The 19,658-nt window shown below is 47.7% G+C and overlaps 2 protein-coding genes across 3 annotated transcripts in view; both read right to left on the bottom strand.

Moving 5' to 3' along the window:
• LOC100563187 (cholecystokinin receptor) overlaps positions 1-1,296 on the bottom strand; it is a 40,360-nt gene extending 39,064 nt beyond the window's left edge. The window contains exon 1 of the mRNA XM_062966939.1: positions 956-1,296. Within this exon, the coding sequence (XP_062823009.1) occupies positions 956-1,118 (163 nt within the window). The 5' untranslated portion in view covers positions 1,119-1,296. The remainder of the gene's footprint in view (positions 1-955) is intronic.
• An 8,648-nt stretch (positions 1,297-9,944) lies between these two features.
• The window catches only part of cnga4 (cyclic nucleotide gated channel subunit alpha 4), a 34,498-nt gene continuing 24,784 nt past the window's right edge, over positions 9,945-19,658 (bottom strand). For both annotated transcript variants that reach the window (XM_062966934.1, XM_062966935.1), the window contains exons 4-6: positions 17,953-18,287; positions 16,479-17,142; positions 9,945-11,971 (exon numbers count right to left, since the gene is read on the bottom strand). In XM_062966934.1, the coding sequence (XP_062823004.1) occupies positions 11,601-11,971; positions 16,479-17,142; positions 17,953-18,287 (1,370 nt within the window). In that variant the 3' untranslated portion in view covers positions 9,945-11,600. The remainder of the gene's footprint in view (positions 11,972-16,478; positions 17,143-17,952; positions 18,288-19,658) is intronic.

Genomic DNA, 19,658 nt, shown 5'->3' with positions numbered 1-19,658 from the left:
AAGGCTGTTCAGCAGTGGAACTCTCTGCCCCAGACTGTGGTGGACGCTCCTTCTTTGGAGGCTTTGAAGCAGAGGCTGGCTGGCCATCTGCCAGGGATGATTTCCCTGCTCCTTGGCAGAATGGGGTTGGACTTGATGGATAGCCCACAAGGTCTCTTTCAATTCTAGGATTCTATGAGAGGAAAGGAGATTCCACCTGAACATGAGGAAGAACTTCCTGACTGTGAGGAGAGCTGTTCAGCAGTGGAACTCTCTGCCTTGGAGTGTGGCGAAGGCTCCTTTTTTGGAGGTTGTTAAGCAGGGGCTGGATGGCCATCTGTCGGGGTGATTTTCCTGCTTCTTAGCAGAATGGGGTTGGACTTGATGGATAGCCCACCAGGTCTCTTCCAACTCTAGGGTTTTATGATACTATTCTATGCGTCTAATAAAGGAAAGATGGATGGAAGGAAGGAAGGAAGGACGGGGATGGGACTAGATGTCCTTTGGGGTCCCCTTCCTTCCCAGTTTGGGATGCGAGCATTGCCTCGAACAGCAGTGGTCTGGCCCTGCCTGGAAGAAGGGGTTGGACTGGATGGCCTTTGGGGTCCCCTTCCGCCCTGGGACTCCCTGGCAGGGGGTTTCCCCGGGATCGCCCTATTTAAAGGAGGGGTGTTGGGGATCCCCTTTCTGGGGGGGGGGGGTCCTTACCTCGGAGTCCTCGGGTTGGACTGGATGGCCTTTGGGGTCCCCTTCCGCCCTGGGACTCCCTGGCAGGGGGTTTCCCCGGGATCGCCCTATTTAAAGGAGGGGGTGTTGGGGATCCCCTTTCTGGGGGGGGGGGTCCTTACCTCGGAGTCCTCGGGTTGGACTGGATGGCCTTTGGGGTCCCCTTCCGCCCTGGGACTCCCTGGGAGGGGTTTCCTATTTAAAGGAGGGGTGTTGGGGATTCCCTTTCTGGGGGGGGGGGTCTACTCACCTCGGAGTCCTCGGGGGCCCCTCCGGGAGGGGTCGCAGCCCCCCAGCGCCCCTCCTGGTGCTGCTGCTGCTCCGGTCCCGTTCCATGCAGAGGAGGAGGAGGAGGAGGCAGATGCGTCGGGGCTCCGGCAGAGCGAGTCGTTGAAGGGCCGCGGAGGCTCCATGGCCCCCCGAGGAGGGAGGAGACCCCGGCCCTTCCCTGGAAGGAGGAGGAGGAGGAGGAGGAGGAGAGAAGGAGCCAAGAAGAGAAGGAACGAAGCCCCTTCTGCTGCCTCCGCCTCTGCCTCCGCCGCCTCTGCCTCTGCCTCCTGCACCGCCTTGGCTGGGCGAAGAGCGCTCGGCGCGCCCCCTGCAGGCCACACAGGGAAGGGCAGGCAGGGAGAAAGAGAAGCCGTGGCAGCCTAGGGATGGAAGGGACCCCAAAGGCCATCCACTCCAACCCCCTTACTACTACTACTACTACTACTACTACTACTACTACTACTACTACTACTACTACTACTAATAATAATAATAATAATAATAATAATAATAATAATAATAATAATAATAATTGTGCGGTTTTCTGGCATTGTATATTTTTGCCACTTCTGTGACTGTTCATTTGGGTTTTGATGATTCCGTAGCCCACTTGTCGATGGATGTCCAGAATCAGCAGCATCCACCGCGGTCCTTTTTATCCTGGGCGACGACCGAGCCAGTATAGACTTCGTTTGGGTTTGATTCTCCATAATGCTAATGGGTGAGGTGCTCTTAGTTCTGCTCCTCAGCTGAGGCCTCTCTGGCTTGGTTGGACCTGCCGGTAGTTACACTACCGCCAGCACAGCCCTCAGTCCTCATTGGAGCAGCTAAGCCCCCCCACCACGTCAAGGTGGCACCTGCGGGGGGCATTGAAGAAGGGAAAAATCATGGAAAGTGAGGGCATAAATATGCCCAATGGCCAAACAATAAAGTGTCACCAGCCAGAGGCCTATAAATATCTGGGCATATTACAGCTGGACAACATCAAGCATGAACATGTGAAAACTGTGGTCGGCAAAGAATACACACAAAGGGTCAGAAAAATTCTCAAAAGCAAGCTCAATGGAGGCAACACCATCAAGGCCATAAACACCTGGGCCATACCTGTCATAAGATATACTGCTGGCATCATAAACTGGACACAGGTGGAACTGGACAATTTGGACAGAAAAACAAGAAAACTCATGACCATTCATCATTCACTGCACCCTCGCTGTGATGTTGACCAGCTGTATCTGCCTAGAAGATGAGGGGGCAGAGGACTCTTACAAGTAAAACAAGCAGTCAAAGAAGAAGAACATGCCCTGGCAGAATATGTAAAGCAAAGTGAAGAACCTGCTCTGATTGAAGTCAAAAATCAGAAACACCTCAAAGCACAGCAGACAAAGAATCAGTACAAGAAAACCGCACTACAAACTAGAGCTGACAGCTGGCACAACAAAACATGTGTGCCAGCTGTGGCGCAGACGAGAGAGCAATGAGTCACTGACCAGGAGGTCATAAGTTCAAGGCCCACTCGGAGCTATGTTTGTTTGTCTTTGTACTGTGTTAAAAAGGCATTGAATGTTTGCCTAATATGTGTAATGTGATCCGCCCTGAGTCCCCTTCGGGGTGAGAAAGAAGGGCGGAAAATAAATGATGTAAATAAATAAATAAATAAATAAATAAATAAACAAACACTGCATGGAAAGTTCCTTGACAAAACTGAAGAGAAAGCTGATAAGGAGAAGACCTAGCTCTGGCTCACGAATGAGACCCTGAAGAAGGAGACAGAAGGCCTGATCCTTGCAGCCCAGGAGCAAGACCTCAGGACAAATGCAATTAAGGCCAAGATCGAAAAATCAGCTGATGACCGAAAATGCAGACTGTGCAAGGAAACCGATGAAACCATGGATCATATCCTCAGCTGCTATAAGAAAATCGCACAGACAGACTACAAACAGAGGCACAACCATGTGGCCCAAATGATCCATTGGAACTTATGCCTCAAGGACCACCTCCCAGCAGCAAAGAACTGGTGGGATCACAAACCTGCAAAAATATTGGAAAATGAGCACGCAAAGATACTGTGGGACTTCCGAATCCAGACTGACAAAGTTCTGGAACCCAACACACCAGACATCACAGTTGTGGAAAAGAAAAAGGTTTGGATCATTGATGTTGCCATCCCAGGTGACAGTCACATTGACGGAAAACAACAGGAAAAATTCAGCCGATCTCAGGACCTCAAGATTGAACTGCAAAGACTCTGGCAGAAACCAGTGCAGGTGGTCCCGGTGGTGATGGGCACACTGGGTGCCGTGCCAAAAGATCTCAGCCGGTATTTAGAACCAATAGGCATTGACAAAATCACGATCTGCCAACTGCAAAAGGCCACCCTACTGGGATCTGCACGCATCATCTGAAAATACATTACACAGTCCTAGACACTTGGGAAGTGTTTGACTTGTGATTTTGTGATACGAAATCCAGCATATCGATCTTGTTTGCTGTGTCATACAATAAAATAATAATAAACAGAATCCTAGAATCCAGCCATGGGAAGAGGCAGGTAAGAAATAGTGTTGTTGTTGTTGTTGTTGTTGTATGCACAACAAGATGAGTACACAGCAAACCAGATCCCTCTGCTGGTTGTTGTAATAGATCACACATCGGACCCTTCCCAAGTGTGTAGGACTATGCAATGTATCCACAAATAATATGTGCAGATCAAGTCGGGTGGCCTTCTGCAGCTGGCAGGTGGTAATTTTGCCAGCGCTGATTGTGTTTAAGTGCAGGCCAAGGTCTTTAGGCCCTGCACCCAGTGTGCCCATCACCACTGGGACCACCCTGATTGTCTTGTTCAGTTTGATCTTTAAATACAACGATCACGTCAGCTTTTCCAGTTGCTTCTCGTCAATTCCGCTGTTGCCTGGGATTGCAACATCAACAATCCATACTTTGTTGTCGAAGGCTATCATGGCTGGGATCACAGGGTTGTTGTGTGTTTTCTGGGCTGTCTGGCCATGTTCCAGAAGCATTCTCTCCTGACGTTTCGCCCACATCTATGGCAGGCATCCTCAGAGGTTGGGAGGTGTAGGGAGAAAGGTCAGGGAGCACAGGAGATGTGCTTTCCTGGTCCTTAGGTTTTCCACAACAACAACCCTGTGATCCCAGCCATGAAAGCCTTCGACAACACATTGAACATCTCTACGGTGGAAATTGTTCCAAGACACACGGAGATTGGAAAAACGTGTATTTCTGCTGCTGTAGAGCCTGGAGCTGGAGACACAATGGAGCTATGGGTTCAGACGGCAGGGAAAGAGGTCCCACCTCAACGTTGGGAAGAACAAATAAACAACAAGTATATTTCCATGATGCAGCACTTTATGAAACCTGTCCCCACTGGGTTGCTTTTAATTACTCTGATTTTATTTGCTTGGATTTTAATGTATTTGTCCATTATTTTATTTTGTGTATTGTTGGAATGTTTTAAGTTTATGTTAAATATGTTGTTGTTGTTCGGGCTTGTCCCTGTTGTGAGCCACCCCGAGTCCCTTCGTGGAGATGGAGCGGGATATAAAAATAAAGTTGTTTATTATTATTATTATTATTATTGACACAACGATGTTGTATGACACAGCAAACAAGATAGACATGCTGGATTTCGTTTCACAAAACCACAAGTCGAACACTTCCCAAGTGTCTAGGACTGTGTGATGTATTTTCGGATGATGTGTGCAGATCCCAGAAGGGTGGCCTTTTGCAGTTGGCAGATCGTAATTTTGTCAATGTCTATTGTTTCCAAATGCCGGCTGAGATCTTTTGGCACGGCACCCAGTGTGCCCATCACCACTGGGACCACCTGCACTGGTTTCTGCCAGAGTCTTTGAAGTTCAATCTTGAGGTCCTGAGAGCGGCTGAGTTTTTCCTGTTGTTTTTCGTCAATGCGACTGTCACCTGGGATGGCAACATCAATGATCCAAACCTTGTTCTTTTCCACAACTGTGATATCTGGTGTGTTGTGTTCCAGAACTTTGTCAGTCTGGATTCGGAAGTCCCACAGTATCTTTGCGTGTTCATTTTCCACAACCTTTGCAGGTTTGTGATCCCACCAGTTCTTAACTGCAGGGAGGTGATACTTGAGGCATAGGTTCCAATGAATCATTTGGGCCACACAGTTGTGCCTCTGTTTGTAGTCTGTCTGTGCAATTTTCTTACAGCAGCTGAGGAGATGATCCATGGTTTCGTCAGCTTCCTTGCACAGTCTGCATTTTGGGTCAGCTGATTTTTCGATCTTGGCCTTGATTGCATTTGTTCTGATGTCTTGCTCCTGGGCTGCAAGGATCAGGCCTTCTGTCTCCTTCTTCAGGGTCCCATTCGTGAGCCAGAGCCGGGTCTTCTCCTTATCAGCTTTTCCTTCAATTTTGTCAAGGAACTTTCCATGCAATGTTTTGTTGTGCCAGCTGTCAGCTCTAGTTTGTAGTGTGGCTTTCTTGTACTGGTTTTATGTCTGCTGTGCTTTGAGGAGTTTCTGATTTTTGACTTCAATCAATATTCAATATTATTATTATTATTATTATTATTATTATAAGAACGTCCTGTTTGACTGGGATTTATAGTTCCTACAGTCAAAGAGCGTTCTGAACTCCACCAACGTTGGAAATGAACCAAACTTGACACATAGAACTCCATGACCGACAGGAAATACTGGAAGGGTTTGGTGAGCACTGACCTTGAGTTTGGGAGCTGTAGTTCACCCACATCCAGAGAGCACTGTGGATTCCAAACAGTGATGGATCAGGACCAAACTTGGCAGGAATACTCAATATGCCCAAATGTGAACACGGGTGGAGTTTGGGGGAAACAGACCTTGACATTTGGGAGTTGTAGTTGCTGGGATTTATAGTTCACCTACGATCAAAGAGTGTTCTGAACTCCAACAATGGAACTGAACCAGATTTGGCACAAAGAACTCTTACAACCAGCAGAAAATACTGGAAGGGTTTGGCGGGCATTGACCTTGAGTTTGAGAGTTGTAGTTCACCTACATCCAGAGAGCACTGTGGACTCCAAACAATGATGGATCTGGACCAAACTTGGCACAGATACTCAATATGCTTAAATGTGAACACGGGTGGAGTTTGGGGAAAATAGAGTTTGACATTTGGGAGTTGTAGTTGCTGGGATTTATAGTTCACCTACAATCAAGAAGCCCCTTGAACCACACCAATGATAGAATTGGGGCAAACTCCCCACACAGAACTCCCATAACCAGCAGAAAAACTGGAAGGGTTTGATGGGCACTGACCTTGAGTTTGGGAGTTATAGTTCACCTACATCGAGAGAGCACTGTGGACTCCAAACAATGATGGATCTGGACCAAACATGGCAGGAATACTCAATATGCCCAAATGTGAACACTGGTCGGGTTTGGGGAAAATAGATCTTGACATTTGTGAGTTGTAGTTGCTGGGATTTATAGTTCACCTACGATCAAAGAGTGTTCTGAACTCCAACAATGATGGAATTGAACCAGATTTGGCACAAAGAACTCTTACAACCAGCAGAAAATACTGGAAGGGTTTGGCGGGCATTGACCTTGAGTTTGGGAGTTATAGTTCACCTACATCCAGAGAACACTGTGGACTCAAACGATGATGGATCTGGACCAAACTTGGCACCAATAGTCAATATGCTTAAATGTAAACACAGGTGGCGTTTGGGCAAAACAGACATTGACATTTGGGAGTTGTAGTTGTTGGGATTTATAGTTCACCTTCAATCAAAGAGCATTCTGAACTCCACCAATGTTGGAAATGAACCAAACTTGGCACATAGAACTCAATGACTGACAGGAAATACTGGAAGGGTTTGATGGGCACTGACCTTGAGTTTGGGAGCTGTAGTTCACCCACATCCAGAGAGCATTGTGGATTCCAAACAATGATGGATCAGGACCAAACTTGGCACCAATACTCAATATGCCCAAATGTGAACACTGGTGGATTTTGGGGGAAATAGACCTTGACATTTGGGAGTTGTAGTTGCTGGGATTTATAGTTCACCTACGATCAAAGAGCGTTCTGAACTCCAACAATGGAACTGAACCAGATTTGGAACAAAGAACTCCTATAACCAGCAAAAAAAAATTGGAAGGTTTTGATGGGCATTGACCTTGAGCAGGGGTCCTCAAACTTTTTAAGTGGAGGGCCGATTCACAGTCCCCCAGACTGTTGGGGGGCCGGACTATGAAACAGTCCAAAATTAGGATTGTTGTTGTTGAGTGCCTTCAAGTCATTTCAGACTTAGGTCAACCCTAAGTCTAAAGTTTAGGACAGGGGCCAGGTAAATGAGGCCTTAGTTTGGGGACCCCTGATCTACATGATCTCAAGACCATAGGTAAGCAATGAGACCATCTAGATGATCTCATAAGGCCATCATAAGACTATAGATAAGGAAAGGAACCTCAAAGACCATTGAGATAGTCTCATATGACCACAGGTAAGGAAAGTGATGGTCTCATAAGGCCGTAGCTAAGCAAAGAGACCTTCAAAGACCATCTAGATGATCTCATAAGACCACAGGTAAGCAAAGAGACTTCCAAAGACCAGGTAGACTTAGGTCAACCCTAAGTCTAAAGTTTAGGACAGGGGCCAGGTAAATGAGGCCTTAGTTTGGGGACCCCTGATCTACATGATCTCAAGACCATAGGTAAGCAATGAGACCATCTAGATGATCTCATAAGGCCATCATAAGACTATAGATAAGGAAAGGAACCTCAAAGACCATTGAGATAGTCTCATATGACCACAGGTAAGGAAAGTGATGGTCTCATAAGGCCGTAGCTAAGCAAAGAGACCTTCAAAGACCATCTAGATGATCTCATAAGACCACAGGTAAGCAAAGAGACTTCCAAAGACCAGGTAGACTTAGGTCAACCCTAAGTCTAAAGTTTAGGACAGGGGCCAGGTAAATGAGGCCTTAGTTTGGGGACCCCTGATCTACATGATCTCAAGACCATAGGTAAGCAATGAGACCATCTAGATGATCTCATAAGGCCATCATAAGACTATTGATAAGGAAAGGGACCTCAAAGACCATTGAGATAGTCTCATATGACCACAGGTAAGGAAAGTGATGGTCTCATAAGGCCATAGCTAAGCAAAGAGACCTTCAAAGACCATCTAGATGATCTCATAAGGCCATCATAAGACTATAGATAAGGAAAGGAACCTCAAAGACCATTGAGATAGTCTCATATGACCACAGGTAAGGAAAGTGATGGTCTCATAAGGCCATAGCTAAGCAAAGAGACCTTCAAAGACCATCTAGATGATCTCATAAGGCCATCATAAGACTATAGATAAGGAAAGGAACCTCAAAGACCATTGAGATAGTCTCATATGACCACAGGTAAGGAAAGTGATGGTCTCATAAGGCCATAGCTAAGCAAAGAGACCTTCAAAGACCATCTAGATGATCTCATAAGACCACAGGTAAGCAAAGAGACTTCCAAAGACCAGGTAGACTTAGGTCAACCCTAAGTCTAAAGTTTAGGACAGGGGCCAGGTAAATGAGGCCTTAGTTTGGGGACCCCTGATCTGCATGATCTCAAGACCATAGGTAAGCAATGAGACCATCTAGATGATCTCATAAGGCCATCATAAGACTATAGATAAGGAAAGGAACCTCAAAGACCATTGAGATAGTCTCATATGACCACAGGTAAGGAAAGTGATGGTCTCATAAGGCCGTAGCTAAGCAAAGAGACCTTCAAAGACCATCTAGATGATCTCATAAGGCCATCATAAGACTATAGATAAGGAAAGGAACCTCAAAGACCATTGAGATAGTCTCATATGACCACAGGTAAGGAAAGTGATGGTCTCATAAGGCCATAGCTAAGCAAAGAGACCTTCAAAGACCATCTAGATGATCTCATAAGACCACAGGTAAGCAAAGAGACTTCCAAAGACCAGGTAGACTTAGGTCAACCCTAAGTCTAAAGTTTAGGACAGGGGCCAGGTCAATGACCTTGGAGGGCCGCATCCGGCCTCCGGGCCTTAGTTTGGGGACCCCTGACCTTGAGTTTGGGAGTTGTAGTTCACCTACATCCAGAGAGCACTGTGGACTCAAACAATGATGGATCTGGACCAAACTTGGCAGGAATACTCAATATGCTTAAATGTGAAAACTGGTGGAGTTTGGGGAAAATAGACCTTGACATTTGGGAGTTGTAGGTCACCTACATCCAGAGTGCACTGTGGACTTAAACAGTGATGGATCTGGACCAAACTAAGACCATCAGAAACATGTGATGGTTTTTGGAGACCCCTCTGACATCTCTTTTGTGATCCCTCCAGGGGTCCCGGGCCCAGGTTGGACGGCCATCTGTCTGGAGGGATCGGATGGTGCCTTCCTTCCCGACAGAGTGGGTTCTCTTCCAACCCTAGGGCTTGGAAAATGTTGTGTTCTTGGTTTGAAAGTGGTCTGGCGGGGGTGTCCTTTGAGGTGGTCAGTCAGCCCCGCCCCCTCTTAAGCCAGTGTCCACTTTGGAGGGAGAGAAGGACTGCGTCTCCCAGCAGCGCTCGGCCGAGGAAAGCATGCCGTGTTGACTCTTCCGAAAGGTGTTGACACAGGTGTAGCTGTTGTTTACCTGGAAGAGGGAGGGGAAGCGAGGGGGAGGGGTCATGCAGGTATTATAATATTTAGGTATATTCGGGGCGGCTTATACTTGAGTATATACGGTATATATGAGGCATGGTCCAACTTGGGTGTTTTGGACTCCAACTCCCAGCATTCCTCACAGCCTCAGGCCCTTTCCTTTTCCCCCTCCGCCGCTTAAGCGGCGGAGGGGGAAAAGGAAGGGGCCTGAGGCTGTGAGGAATGCTGGGAGTTGGAGTCCAAAACACCCAAGTTGGAACATGCTTTGTATAAAATACGGCGCATGATGGTAGAACATGAATCCCCAAAGAAGACACACAAAGTGATAGAGAGGCAAAATACTCTCTTCTGCATCAACAAGAGGCACAGGCTGAATATGATCCCAAATCCCTGTTGCGGTCAGTGACAGGTCCAGCGGGTCAGGACCCCCCGGTGCGTTCCAGGCTGACATCCCATCTGATGCGACTGGACAGGTCCTCTCTGGCCAAAGGGTTTGGTGCCACTCCAGAGAATGCGGCTGCAGGGACGATGGACCAAGACTCCCTCCACCCGCTGCTCAGCCACTCCGGCCAATGTCCGTCCAAGCTGACCATTGCTGACACATCCTTGGAGTTTCTGGGAGAGAGTTTGGAATGGTAACTGCAGGGTCACGGGTCAACTGACCATTACTGACCAGTGCTGACATATCACTAGAGTTGCTGAAGTTGTCTTAGAAGAGGGTTTGGACCTTGAGTCAAGGGTTAGCTGACCATTACTGACCCATCCCTGGAGTTGCTGAAGGTGAGTCTTGGGAGAGGGTTTGGACCCATGAATGCAGGGTCAAGGGTCAGCTGACCATTACTGACCATTGCTGACATATCACTAGAGTTGCTGAAGGTAAGTCTTGGAAGAAGGTTTGGACCTTGGCCTTAAAGTTAGCTGACCAGTTTGGACCCACAATTGCAGGGTCAGCTGACCATTACTGACCCATCCCTGGAGTTGCTGAAAGTGAGTCATGGGAGGGCATTTGGACCTGTGACTGTAAGGTCAAGGGTTAGCTGAGCATTATTGACCCATCCCTGGAGTTGCTGAAGGTGAGTCTTGGGAGAGGGTTTGGACTCATGAATGCAGGGTCAAGGGTCAACTGACCATTACTGACCATTACTGACCCATCCCTGGAGTTGCTGAAAGTGAGTCATGGGAGGGCATTTGGACCTGTGACTGTAGGGTCAAGGGTTAGCTGAGCATTATTGACCATTGCTGACCCATCCCTGGAGTTGCCGAAGGTGAGTCTTGGGAGTGAGTTTGGACCCATGACTGTAGAGAAAGGTCAAGGATCAGCTGACCATTACTGAAGGAGCTGAGAGTGATCCTTGGGAGGGGGTTTGGACTTGCTGACTGTAGGTCAAGGGTTAGCTGACCCTTACTAACCAATGCTGACACATTCCTGGAGTTGCTGTGGGGGAGTCTTGGGAGAAGGTTTGGGCCCATGACTGTAGGGTCAAAGGTCAGCTGACCATTACTGACCATTGCTGATCCATCCCTGGAGTTGCTGAAGGTGAGTCTTGGGAGAGGGTTTAGGTCCACGACTTCAGGGTCACGGGTTAGCTGACCATTACTGACCATTGCTGATATGTTCCTGGAGTTGCTGAAAGTGAGACTTGGGAGAGGGTTCGGATCCACGTCTGAAGGGTCAAGAATCAGCTGACCATGGCTGACCCATCCCTGGAGTTGCTGAAGGCGAGTCTTGGGAGAAGGTTTGGGTCCACGACTACAGGGTCAAGGGTTAGCTGACCATGACTGACCATTGCTGATACATCCCTGGAGTTGTTGAAGGTGAGCCTTGGGAGAGGGTTTGGAGCCACTGCAAGTCTACTGAAGGTCACTTAGACCAGCCCTCAATGTGGACCAATGCAAAGGAAGGGAGGGTGAGTCCAAGGAGATGGTGGCCTTTGGCCTGGGCGGAGGGGACTGACCCCTGTCTCCATGGGGAGGGGGTCTCAGGGCCTCTCTGGGGGCCCCTCCCCTCCCCGCCCCCCCTCCAGCCGCTCCAGGCGCAGGGTCAGCTTGAGGGCTCCGGACTCCAGGCCGGCCAGCATGCGGGCCAGGCGTGTCTGGAGGGCGTCCAGGCGGAGCTGCAGGGCCTGTGTCCGGCGCTGCTCCTCGCGCCGCTGGGCCTCCTCCCGGGCCTCCACCTGGGTGTCCAGCTGGCCCATCTGGAGCAGGATCTCCCGGCCCTTGGCCTCCAGGGCCTCCTTGGCGCTGGGGAACTCGGCCAGCACCTCGGCCAGGTCGCCCTTGGAGAGGCGGAAGAGGTCCGAGTAGCCCAGGCTGCGGATGTTGGCCGTCCGCCGGTTGCCCGAAAGGTTGCCTGCAAGCAAGGAAGGTGTATGGTCAAAAGCTTTCATGGCCGGAATCACCGGATCACTTGGCTGTATGGCCAATATGCCCCAGTAGCATCCTTTCCTGACATTTCGCCTGCATCTGTGGCTCATGGCGTCTTCAGAGGTTCCGTTGGCAGTGAATCAAGTTGAGTACATATATATATATATAGAGGTAGCCTTACCTCTGTTGCCTGGAGGCACCCCCCTGTTTGGGAGGTGTCTTCATTATTCAAAAACACCAGAACCAAGACAGTAAATAAAGAGCACTACTCCGAAACAGGGGAACTCCGGACCGCAAGCAACCGAGGGCCAGTTAACACCTCCCAAACAGAGGGTGCCTCCAGGCAACAACATCCAGGCCACCTCTATGCAGATACGCTCACTGATTTGACTTTGCAGCTTCATGGTTACACAATGCTAATCAATGTATTTCATGTCACCTTTTGCCGTGTGCAAAAATTGATGCTCAGGCTTTTAAGTAACGGTCTTTGTTATGTTGTTTTGTTTATTGTTGGAATGTTTAATCTGCTGTTATGTTGTTGTTCAGGCTTGTCCCTGTGTAAGCCACCCGGAGTCCCTTCGGGGAGATGGGGCGGGGTATAAGAATAAAGTTTATTATTTTATTATTGCTATGGCCAGAATCACTGGGTTGCTGTGAGTTTTCCAGGCTGTCTGGCCATGTTCCAGAAGCATTCTCCTCTGATGTTTTGCCTGCATCTATGGCAGGCATCCTCAGAGGTTGTGAGGTCTGTTGGAAGCTAGGCAAGTGGGGTTTATGCATCTGTGGAATGTCCCCACAAAGGATTCCCCCAGGCAGTAAACAGCCAGACCTTGAAGCTGCAAGGCTATTCAATGCCAATCAAGGTGGCCAATGGCAACATTCTCACCTTCCTCAGGCAGACTGAAATGGCAGACAAAGGTTTGAGGTAATGAGACAAAGAGAGTTCCGGTGGCTGTAGAAAAAGAGATGTTTATTCTCAGTGGCCAGAGAGAATATAGACCCTCCTGTCTCCAGGAAAAAAGGGTACAGAACAAAGAAACACAGGTTCTTATATACTATTTTTGCCTTCCTCTACCTATGTCATATAGACATTATCCATCACCAATTAGTGTCAAAAAAGTCTTACTTTGCACTTTACTATATTCCTCTGCCTGAAATCATCTTAGAATACAACATTGTATTTTAGTTCGAGTGGTCCCTCCAGGCCATCCTCTCCTCCATCCCAGTGGTCCTTTTTTCCTCTTTCTTTGCAGATTCCTGTTATTTGAGTGATTATATTCCTTCTGCTTATGCGATTGTTTTAGTCAATTGTTATGTTTTGTTTTTGTTTTTAATTCTTATAGCGTTTTATAGTGTTTTCAGTGTTTTATTGTACAATGTTTTATGCTGATTTTATACTGGAAACCACCCTGAGTCCCTTTCGGGAGAGAGGGCGGTATACAAATAAACTTTTACTTACTTACTTACTTACTTTACTAAAAGCTACTTTTGCATTTTCCTAAAATATAGTCTACTTTCAAGACCTCTGACCCTCCATTAGGCCTTATCTGAGGAGTTCCTATCTCGGCTCTCAGGGATCCATTAATTAAGGAATTCCCCCCTATCTTAGCATGTCAGAGAGTCATTAGCACTCCTACATGGTGCCAGGTCTTATCTTGACATCCCAAAAGCCTTAATTTGTCTTTTGTCCATTAGCTTATCTATTCTTGTTGACACTTGACATATGTCTCTGACACTTAGGGTGAACTTTGGTCTCTGCTTATGAGGAGATGGTTATTTGCCAGGCAGAGTGTATTTTGGGGCTATATGCACACAATCTGCTTGTGATTACATTTTTCCTATTCCTATTTCTAATATGATTACATTCAATATATAGTTTCCAATACAAGTATATTTTCTCAATACACCTTTATCAAGACGAGAATCCTTTCTTTCTCCTACCCTGGACCTCATTCCACAGGTATATATTTAAACCCCACTTGCCTAGTTTCCAACAGACCTCACAACCTCTGAGGATAGATGCAGGCAAAACGTCAGGGGAGAATGCTTCTGGAACATGGCCATACAGCCCGGAGAACTCACAGCAACCCAGTGATTCTGGCCATGAAATACATTGATTAGCATTGTGTAGCCATGAAGCCATGAAGTCTATCAGTGAGCATAGATGGGGTCAGGCCCAGAGGCTTCCTTGGCTGTCTAAATCTAATGATCTGTTTGAGGTTGTTAACAGATCATTGCTGTACTGAGTGGATTTGCTGGTGAAAGTATTCCAGGATTGCTTATGTCAGTGTATCTCAGATATAGCTGCCTTCTTCCATAAGCAACTTTACCATATGCCTATAGGGTTGGGCTTTAGCACAGTCAATCACCAACAGTAATAAGATCTACCAACCGAAAAGTGGCCGGTTCAAAGCCTGGTTAGGGTGAGCACCTGACGTCAAGCTCAGCTCACTGTTTACTTAAGCAGTTTGAAAACAGCTTAGAGCGGGAAATAGAGAAATTAGGTACCGCTAATTTAGCAGGGGAGCTATTTTACGACACTATAAAAAGACCAGAAATGCCAGTGACCAAAAGGAAGGAGGAAGTCCTGATGGCTCTTTGTCATAGAGAATGGAGCAACAGCACCCCCTTGTGGCTGAATCCCAGCACAACCTCCAAGGCACTCAACTCTGACACAACATATAGCAGAGTCTCACTTATCCAAGACTCGCTTATCCAAGGTTCTGGATTATCCAAGACATTTTTGTAGTCAATGTTTTCAATATATTGTGATATTTTGGTGCTAAATTCGTAAATACAGTAATTACAACATAACATTACTGTGTATTGAACTACTTTTTCTGCCAAATTTGTTGTATAACATGTTTTGGTGCTTAATTTGTAAAATCACAACCTAATTTGTTGTCGAAGGCTTTCATGGCCGGGATCACAGGGTTGTTGTATGTCTTTCGGGCTGTTTGGCCATGTTCCAGAAGTATTCTCTCCAGACTAATTCAACCAGAGAAATCAGCCATAGCAGAGCACTTGATGAACCAATCTGGACACAGTATATTATTTGAGAACACAGAAATGCTTGACCACTCCAAAAACTATCATGTCAGACTGCACAGAGAAGCCATTGAAATCCATAAGCATGTGGACAACTTGAAACAGAAAGGAGGAAACCATGAAAATGAACAAAATCTGGCTACCAGTATTAAAAAACTCTAAAATCAGAACAGTAAATAAGAAGCAACACTTTGAGACATGGGAACTAGGGGCAGTTAACAAAGAATGCCCCCAGGCAGAAAGTAGCCAGTAGATGAAGCCATTCAATGCAAATTAGGGTGATTAACTGGAACATTTACGCTGGCCTCCAACTGACAAGAGTTCTTCCCTCACCCTGGACTTCCCACAGATATATATAAACAGTCCTTGCTTAGTTTTTCCATACCTCACAACCTCTGAGGATGCCTGCCATAGATGTGGGCGAAACGTCAGGAGAGAATACTTCTGGAACATGGCCACACAGCCCAAAAGACATACAACAACTCTATAACCTAATTTGATGTTTAATAGTCCTTATTATCCAAGATATTCACTTATTCAAGCTTCTGCCGGCCCGTTTAGCTTGGATAACTGAGACTCTACTGTACTTCCTTTCTGTCTGTTCTGTCCTATCTGTCCAAACAGCATTGAATGTTTGTCATGTATGTGTACTGTGATCCGTCCTGAGTCTCCTTGGGGAGATAGATAGGGTGGGATATAAATAATGTGTTATTATAATTACACTAGCTGTGCCCGGCCACGCGTTGCTGTGGCGTTGTCTGGTGGTGTTGGTGAGAAATTGTTGAGGTAGTGGTGGTATTGCATGTCTGTTGTATGGTTGTCTTTATGTTTAGTATGCACACTGAAGTGGATTATATGGCAGTGTGGAGTCAAGATAATCCAGTTCAAAGCAGATAATATAAGATTCTAAATGGGTTATAGAGCTGTGTGGAAGGGCCTTGAGTCTACACTGCCATATAATCCAGTTCAAATCTGATAATCTGTGGAAGAGGCCTGAGTGAGGCCTAACTGTGCCTGTCCCCTGGGCTGAGGAGGTTGCTAGGAGACCAAGTGGGCGGAGCTTAGCCTTCAAACTGGCAGCAATTGGATAAAAACTATTATTCCTCTCCCTGTAATTAGGACTTTATTTTTCTTTTCTTTTTTGTTGTATCAACCTAGAGCCGTGGATGATGGGTTGTGTTGTCAAATTTCAAGGTTGGGGGGCCTGTAGTTTTGTTGTTTTGTCCGCTGCCCTGATGCCATCACTCTTTTATATATATAGATTATTATGCCAGCCATGGGCAAATTTTGGCCCTCCCGGTGTTTTGGACTTCAACTCCCACAATTCCTAACAGGCGGTAGGAGCTGAAGTCCAAAACAACCGGAGGGCGGAAGTTTGCCCATGCCTGAAGTGTGCTATACGCTGGACAACGCATGAACTGTGTTCCGCTCCTGCGGGGCCTCACCCTTGATGCTGAGGATGCTGATCTCCCCGAAGTAGTGCCCCTCCCCGAGGAGGGCGTAGCGCGTGACCCCGTCTTCGGCCACCACGGCCAGCTGCCCCTCGCGCACGAAGAACATCTCGCGGCCCACCTCCCCCTTGCGGCAGACGTACTCCCCGGGCACGTAGACCTGTGGCTGCAGGCGCAGGACCAGCTCCTCCAGGAAGCTGCGCTCGCAGTGCCGGAAGATCTGGACCTTGCGCAGGGCGGGGACGTGGACGGCGGCCGCCACTTGAGCCCGCAGGTTCGGGGAGAGGTGCCGCAGGGCCTGGTCCTCCCGGATCATCTTGCAGTTCATGCGCAGGTGCTGCAGCCAGTTTTCCACACGCCGGCGCAGCTGGGGCTCCACCTGCCGCTCGCGCAGGTAGGCCTTGACCGGGTCGTGCTCCGGGAGGAAGGCGGCCTCGGCCCGGCCCATGTCCACCACCACAGAGGCCACGCTGCCCATGATGGTGGCAAAGGCCAGCACGGCCAGCAGGAACCCTCCGGCCATGAAAAGGAACTCCTCCTCGCGGCTCGGCTCCGGCGTGTCCCCCACCGTGGTCAGCACCAGCGTCGAGAAGTAGAAGGAGTGGAGGTACTGGCGCAGCAGCCGGCCAAAGTCGGGGTCGCTGGTGTTGGGGTAGACCTGCCGTAAAACATGATTTTTAAATTTTTTAAATTTTTACAGTATTTATATTCCGCCCTTCTTTCTCACCCCGAAGGGGACTCAGGGCGGATTACAATGAACACATATATGGCAAACATTCAATGACAACAGACAAACAACATTCAGTTTTAGACAGACACAGAGGCATTTTAACATCTTTCCAGCTTCACGATTCCGGCCACAGGGGGAGCTGTTGCTTCACCGTCCATTGGTGGCTGTTCTTCCTCTTCTTTTCCTCGTGAGCAGTTTTATGGTGTTGTAGATTAGTTAAATTAGCCTCCCGCATAAAGCGTACCTAAATTTTCCCTACTTGACAGATGCAACTGTCTTTCGGGGCTGCTAGGTCAACAGCAAGCTGGGGCTATTTTTTTTTTAATGGTCAGAGGCTTAACCCGACCCGGGCTTCGAACTCATGACCTCTCGGTCAGTAGTGATCTATAGCAGCTGGTTACTAGCTAGCTGCGCCACAGCCCAGCCACTTATCCAACATTCTGCCGGCATGTTTATGTTGGATAAGTGAGACTCTACTGTACTTGTAAAATCTCCTCAGATTCCAACTCCCCCTCAGATTCATGAACACTTTCCTGCTCCCCCTCCTCTTCTGAAGAAGAGGAATCCCTAACATGAACAAACCTCTGAAGGTGCCAGCCACAGATGCAGGCAAAACGCCAGGAGGGAGCCCAAAAAACTCACAGCAGCCCAGTTATTCTGGCCATGAAAGCCTTCGACAACACATTGTAAATGAAATAAAAGAACCCGGTTAATGCTTGAAAAGTATTAATTACAGACCCAGTTGTCCACCCCGAAGCCGATGTGTCCCGAGAGGGCGAAGTAGAGGCAGCCGTGCCAGTGGATGCCGGCTAAGATGCAGGAGACCAGCTTGGCCAGGCGGAAGGCGTGGGGACGTGCCGTGCGGGTCTCCGCCCGGTCCAGGGCCTCCAGCAGTCGGGGGCTGCGCAGCAAGCGGTTGGCACGGACCCCCAGCGGGCAGCCCAGGCCCAGCCACAGGTACAGCAGGTCCGTCGGGAGCAGTGAGGCCACGTCCCGCCAAAAGGCCCTGGAGGCCACGTAGCGCCAGGCAATGGCCCCGGGGTCCGCCACCAGCAGCCCTTCCTCCAGGAAGCCTGCCAGATGAGAGACACAGAGAGAGAAATGTCATGAATACTTTTTTAAAAACTTTAATGTAACAGGCATGGGCCAACTTCAGCCTTCAGGGGTTTTTGGACTTCAATGGTGGAAGTTGAAGTCCAAAATATCAGAGTGGTTTCCTAGGCACACACGCAGCAGAAGTCGCTGACGAGGAAGCTCTGGATAAATAACGATGCTGCAGTCTTCAGTTGTCTATCAAAAGTTTACTTACGAACGGAAATCTCACAAGACGATACACAGCTCTCACGCAGGCACACACGGGAAGGGACAGAGAGAAAAAGATAGGAAGCAGAGGGCTATTTATCTCTGTCTCTGCTGTCTGATGCAATCCAAGTTTAACCCTTTACACACTTGCATAGTAGGCAGCACACAGTGTATGATGCAATCTCCAGTACATATTGCACAACCATGACTCAATTACATTTAAACAACTCTATATACAATCATTCCCACTTCAACATAAAACAGCTGGAGGTAGGGCTGAAGTTGGCCCATGCCTGATCTATATGAATGATCTAGTGCCTTGTTTAGCTACAATTGACCGTCTTTCACTAGTAATCAGAAACAGAACGATTTTCATCCTGATGTACGCAGACGATCTAGTGCTCATCTCCCTCTCTCGATTCGGTCTTAAAAATCTTCCGAAGGCTTTCAGGACCTACCTACTGCCAAGAGCCCGGGCTGTGGCGCAGGCGGGAGAGCAACCCAGCTGCAATTAACTGCAATGAATCACTCTGACCAGGAGGTCATGAGTTTGAGGCCGCTCGGAGCCTATGTTTGTTTGTCTTTGTTCTATGTTGAAAGGCATTGAATGTTTGCCTATATGTGTAATGTGATCCGCCCTGAGTCCCCTTCGGGGTGAGAAAGAAGGGCGGAATATAAATGCTGTAAATAAATAAATAAATAAATAAGAGCAATACCTGTCAATAAATTACTTCAAGGCATGCACTGCGCCAGCTATAAAATGGTCTTTAGACTAAGATGGTAAAATGGATTAGTATAGTATGAAATTGTGCTAGGAGTTTAAAGCTGTGTGTGTAATCGGTAGTGAAGAGGTTAAATGCATAGAGTGGAAATGCAATTGCTAGAATGTAACTTTGAGAGGTTTCCACTTTGCTTTCTAGTTGGACTGTGATGAAGATGGACAGAGTCTGGTGATAGTCTGATCTGTGTTGTAAATAAGTTGTAAATAACAATAAAGTTTGAGCTACTTAAATAAGCTGTACTAAGGAGTTGTTGAGCCTATTTTATTCCGTGCGTTCTGAGCAAACAGCCAGATCGTTGGAGAGGGAATTAAGATCGGGAAGGTGATTTGTCCCAATCAATTAACTGATAAAGCTTTTATT

Source organism: Anolis carolinensis, unplaced genomic scaffold, assembly GCF_035594765.1.
Source record: "Anolis carolinensis isolate JA03-04 unplaced genomic scaffold, rAnoCar3.1.pri scaffold_46, whole genome shotgun sequence".
Taxonomy (NCBI): domain Eukaryota; kingdom Metazoa; phylum Chordata; class Lepidosauria; order Squamata; family Dactyloidae; genus Anolis; species Anolis carolinensis.
This window is presented reverse-complemented; position numbering and strand designations above follow the sequence as displayed.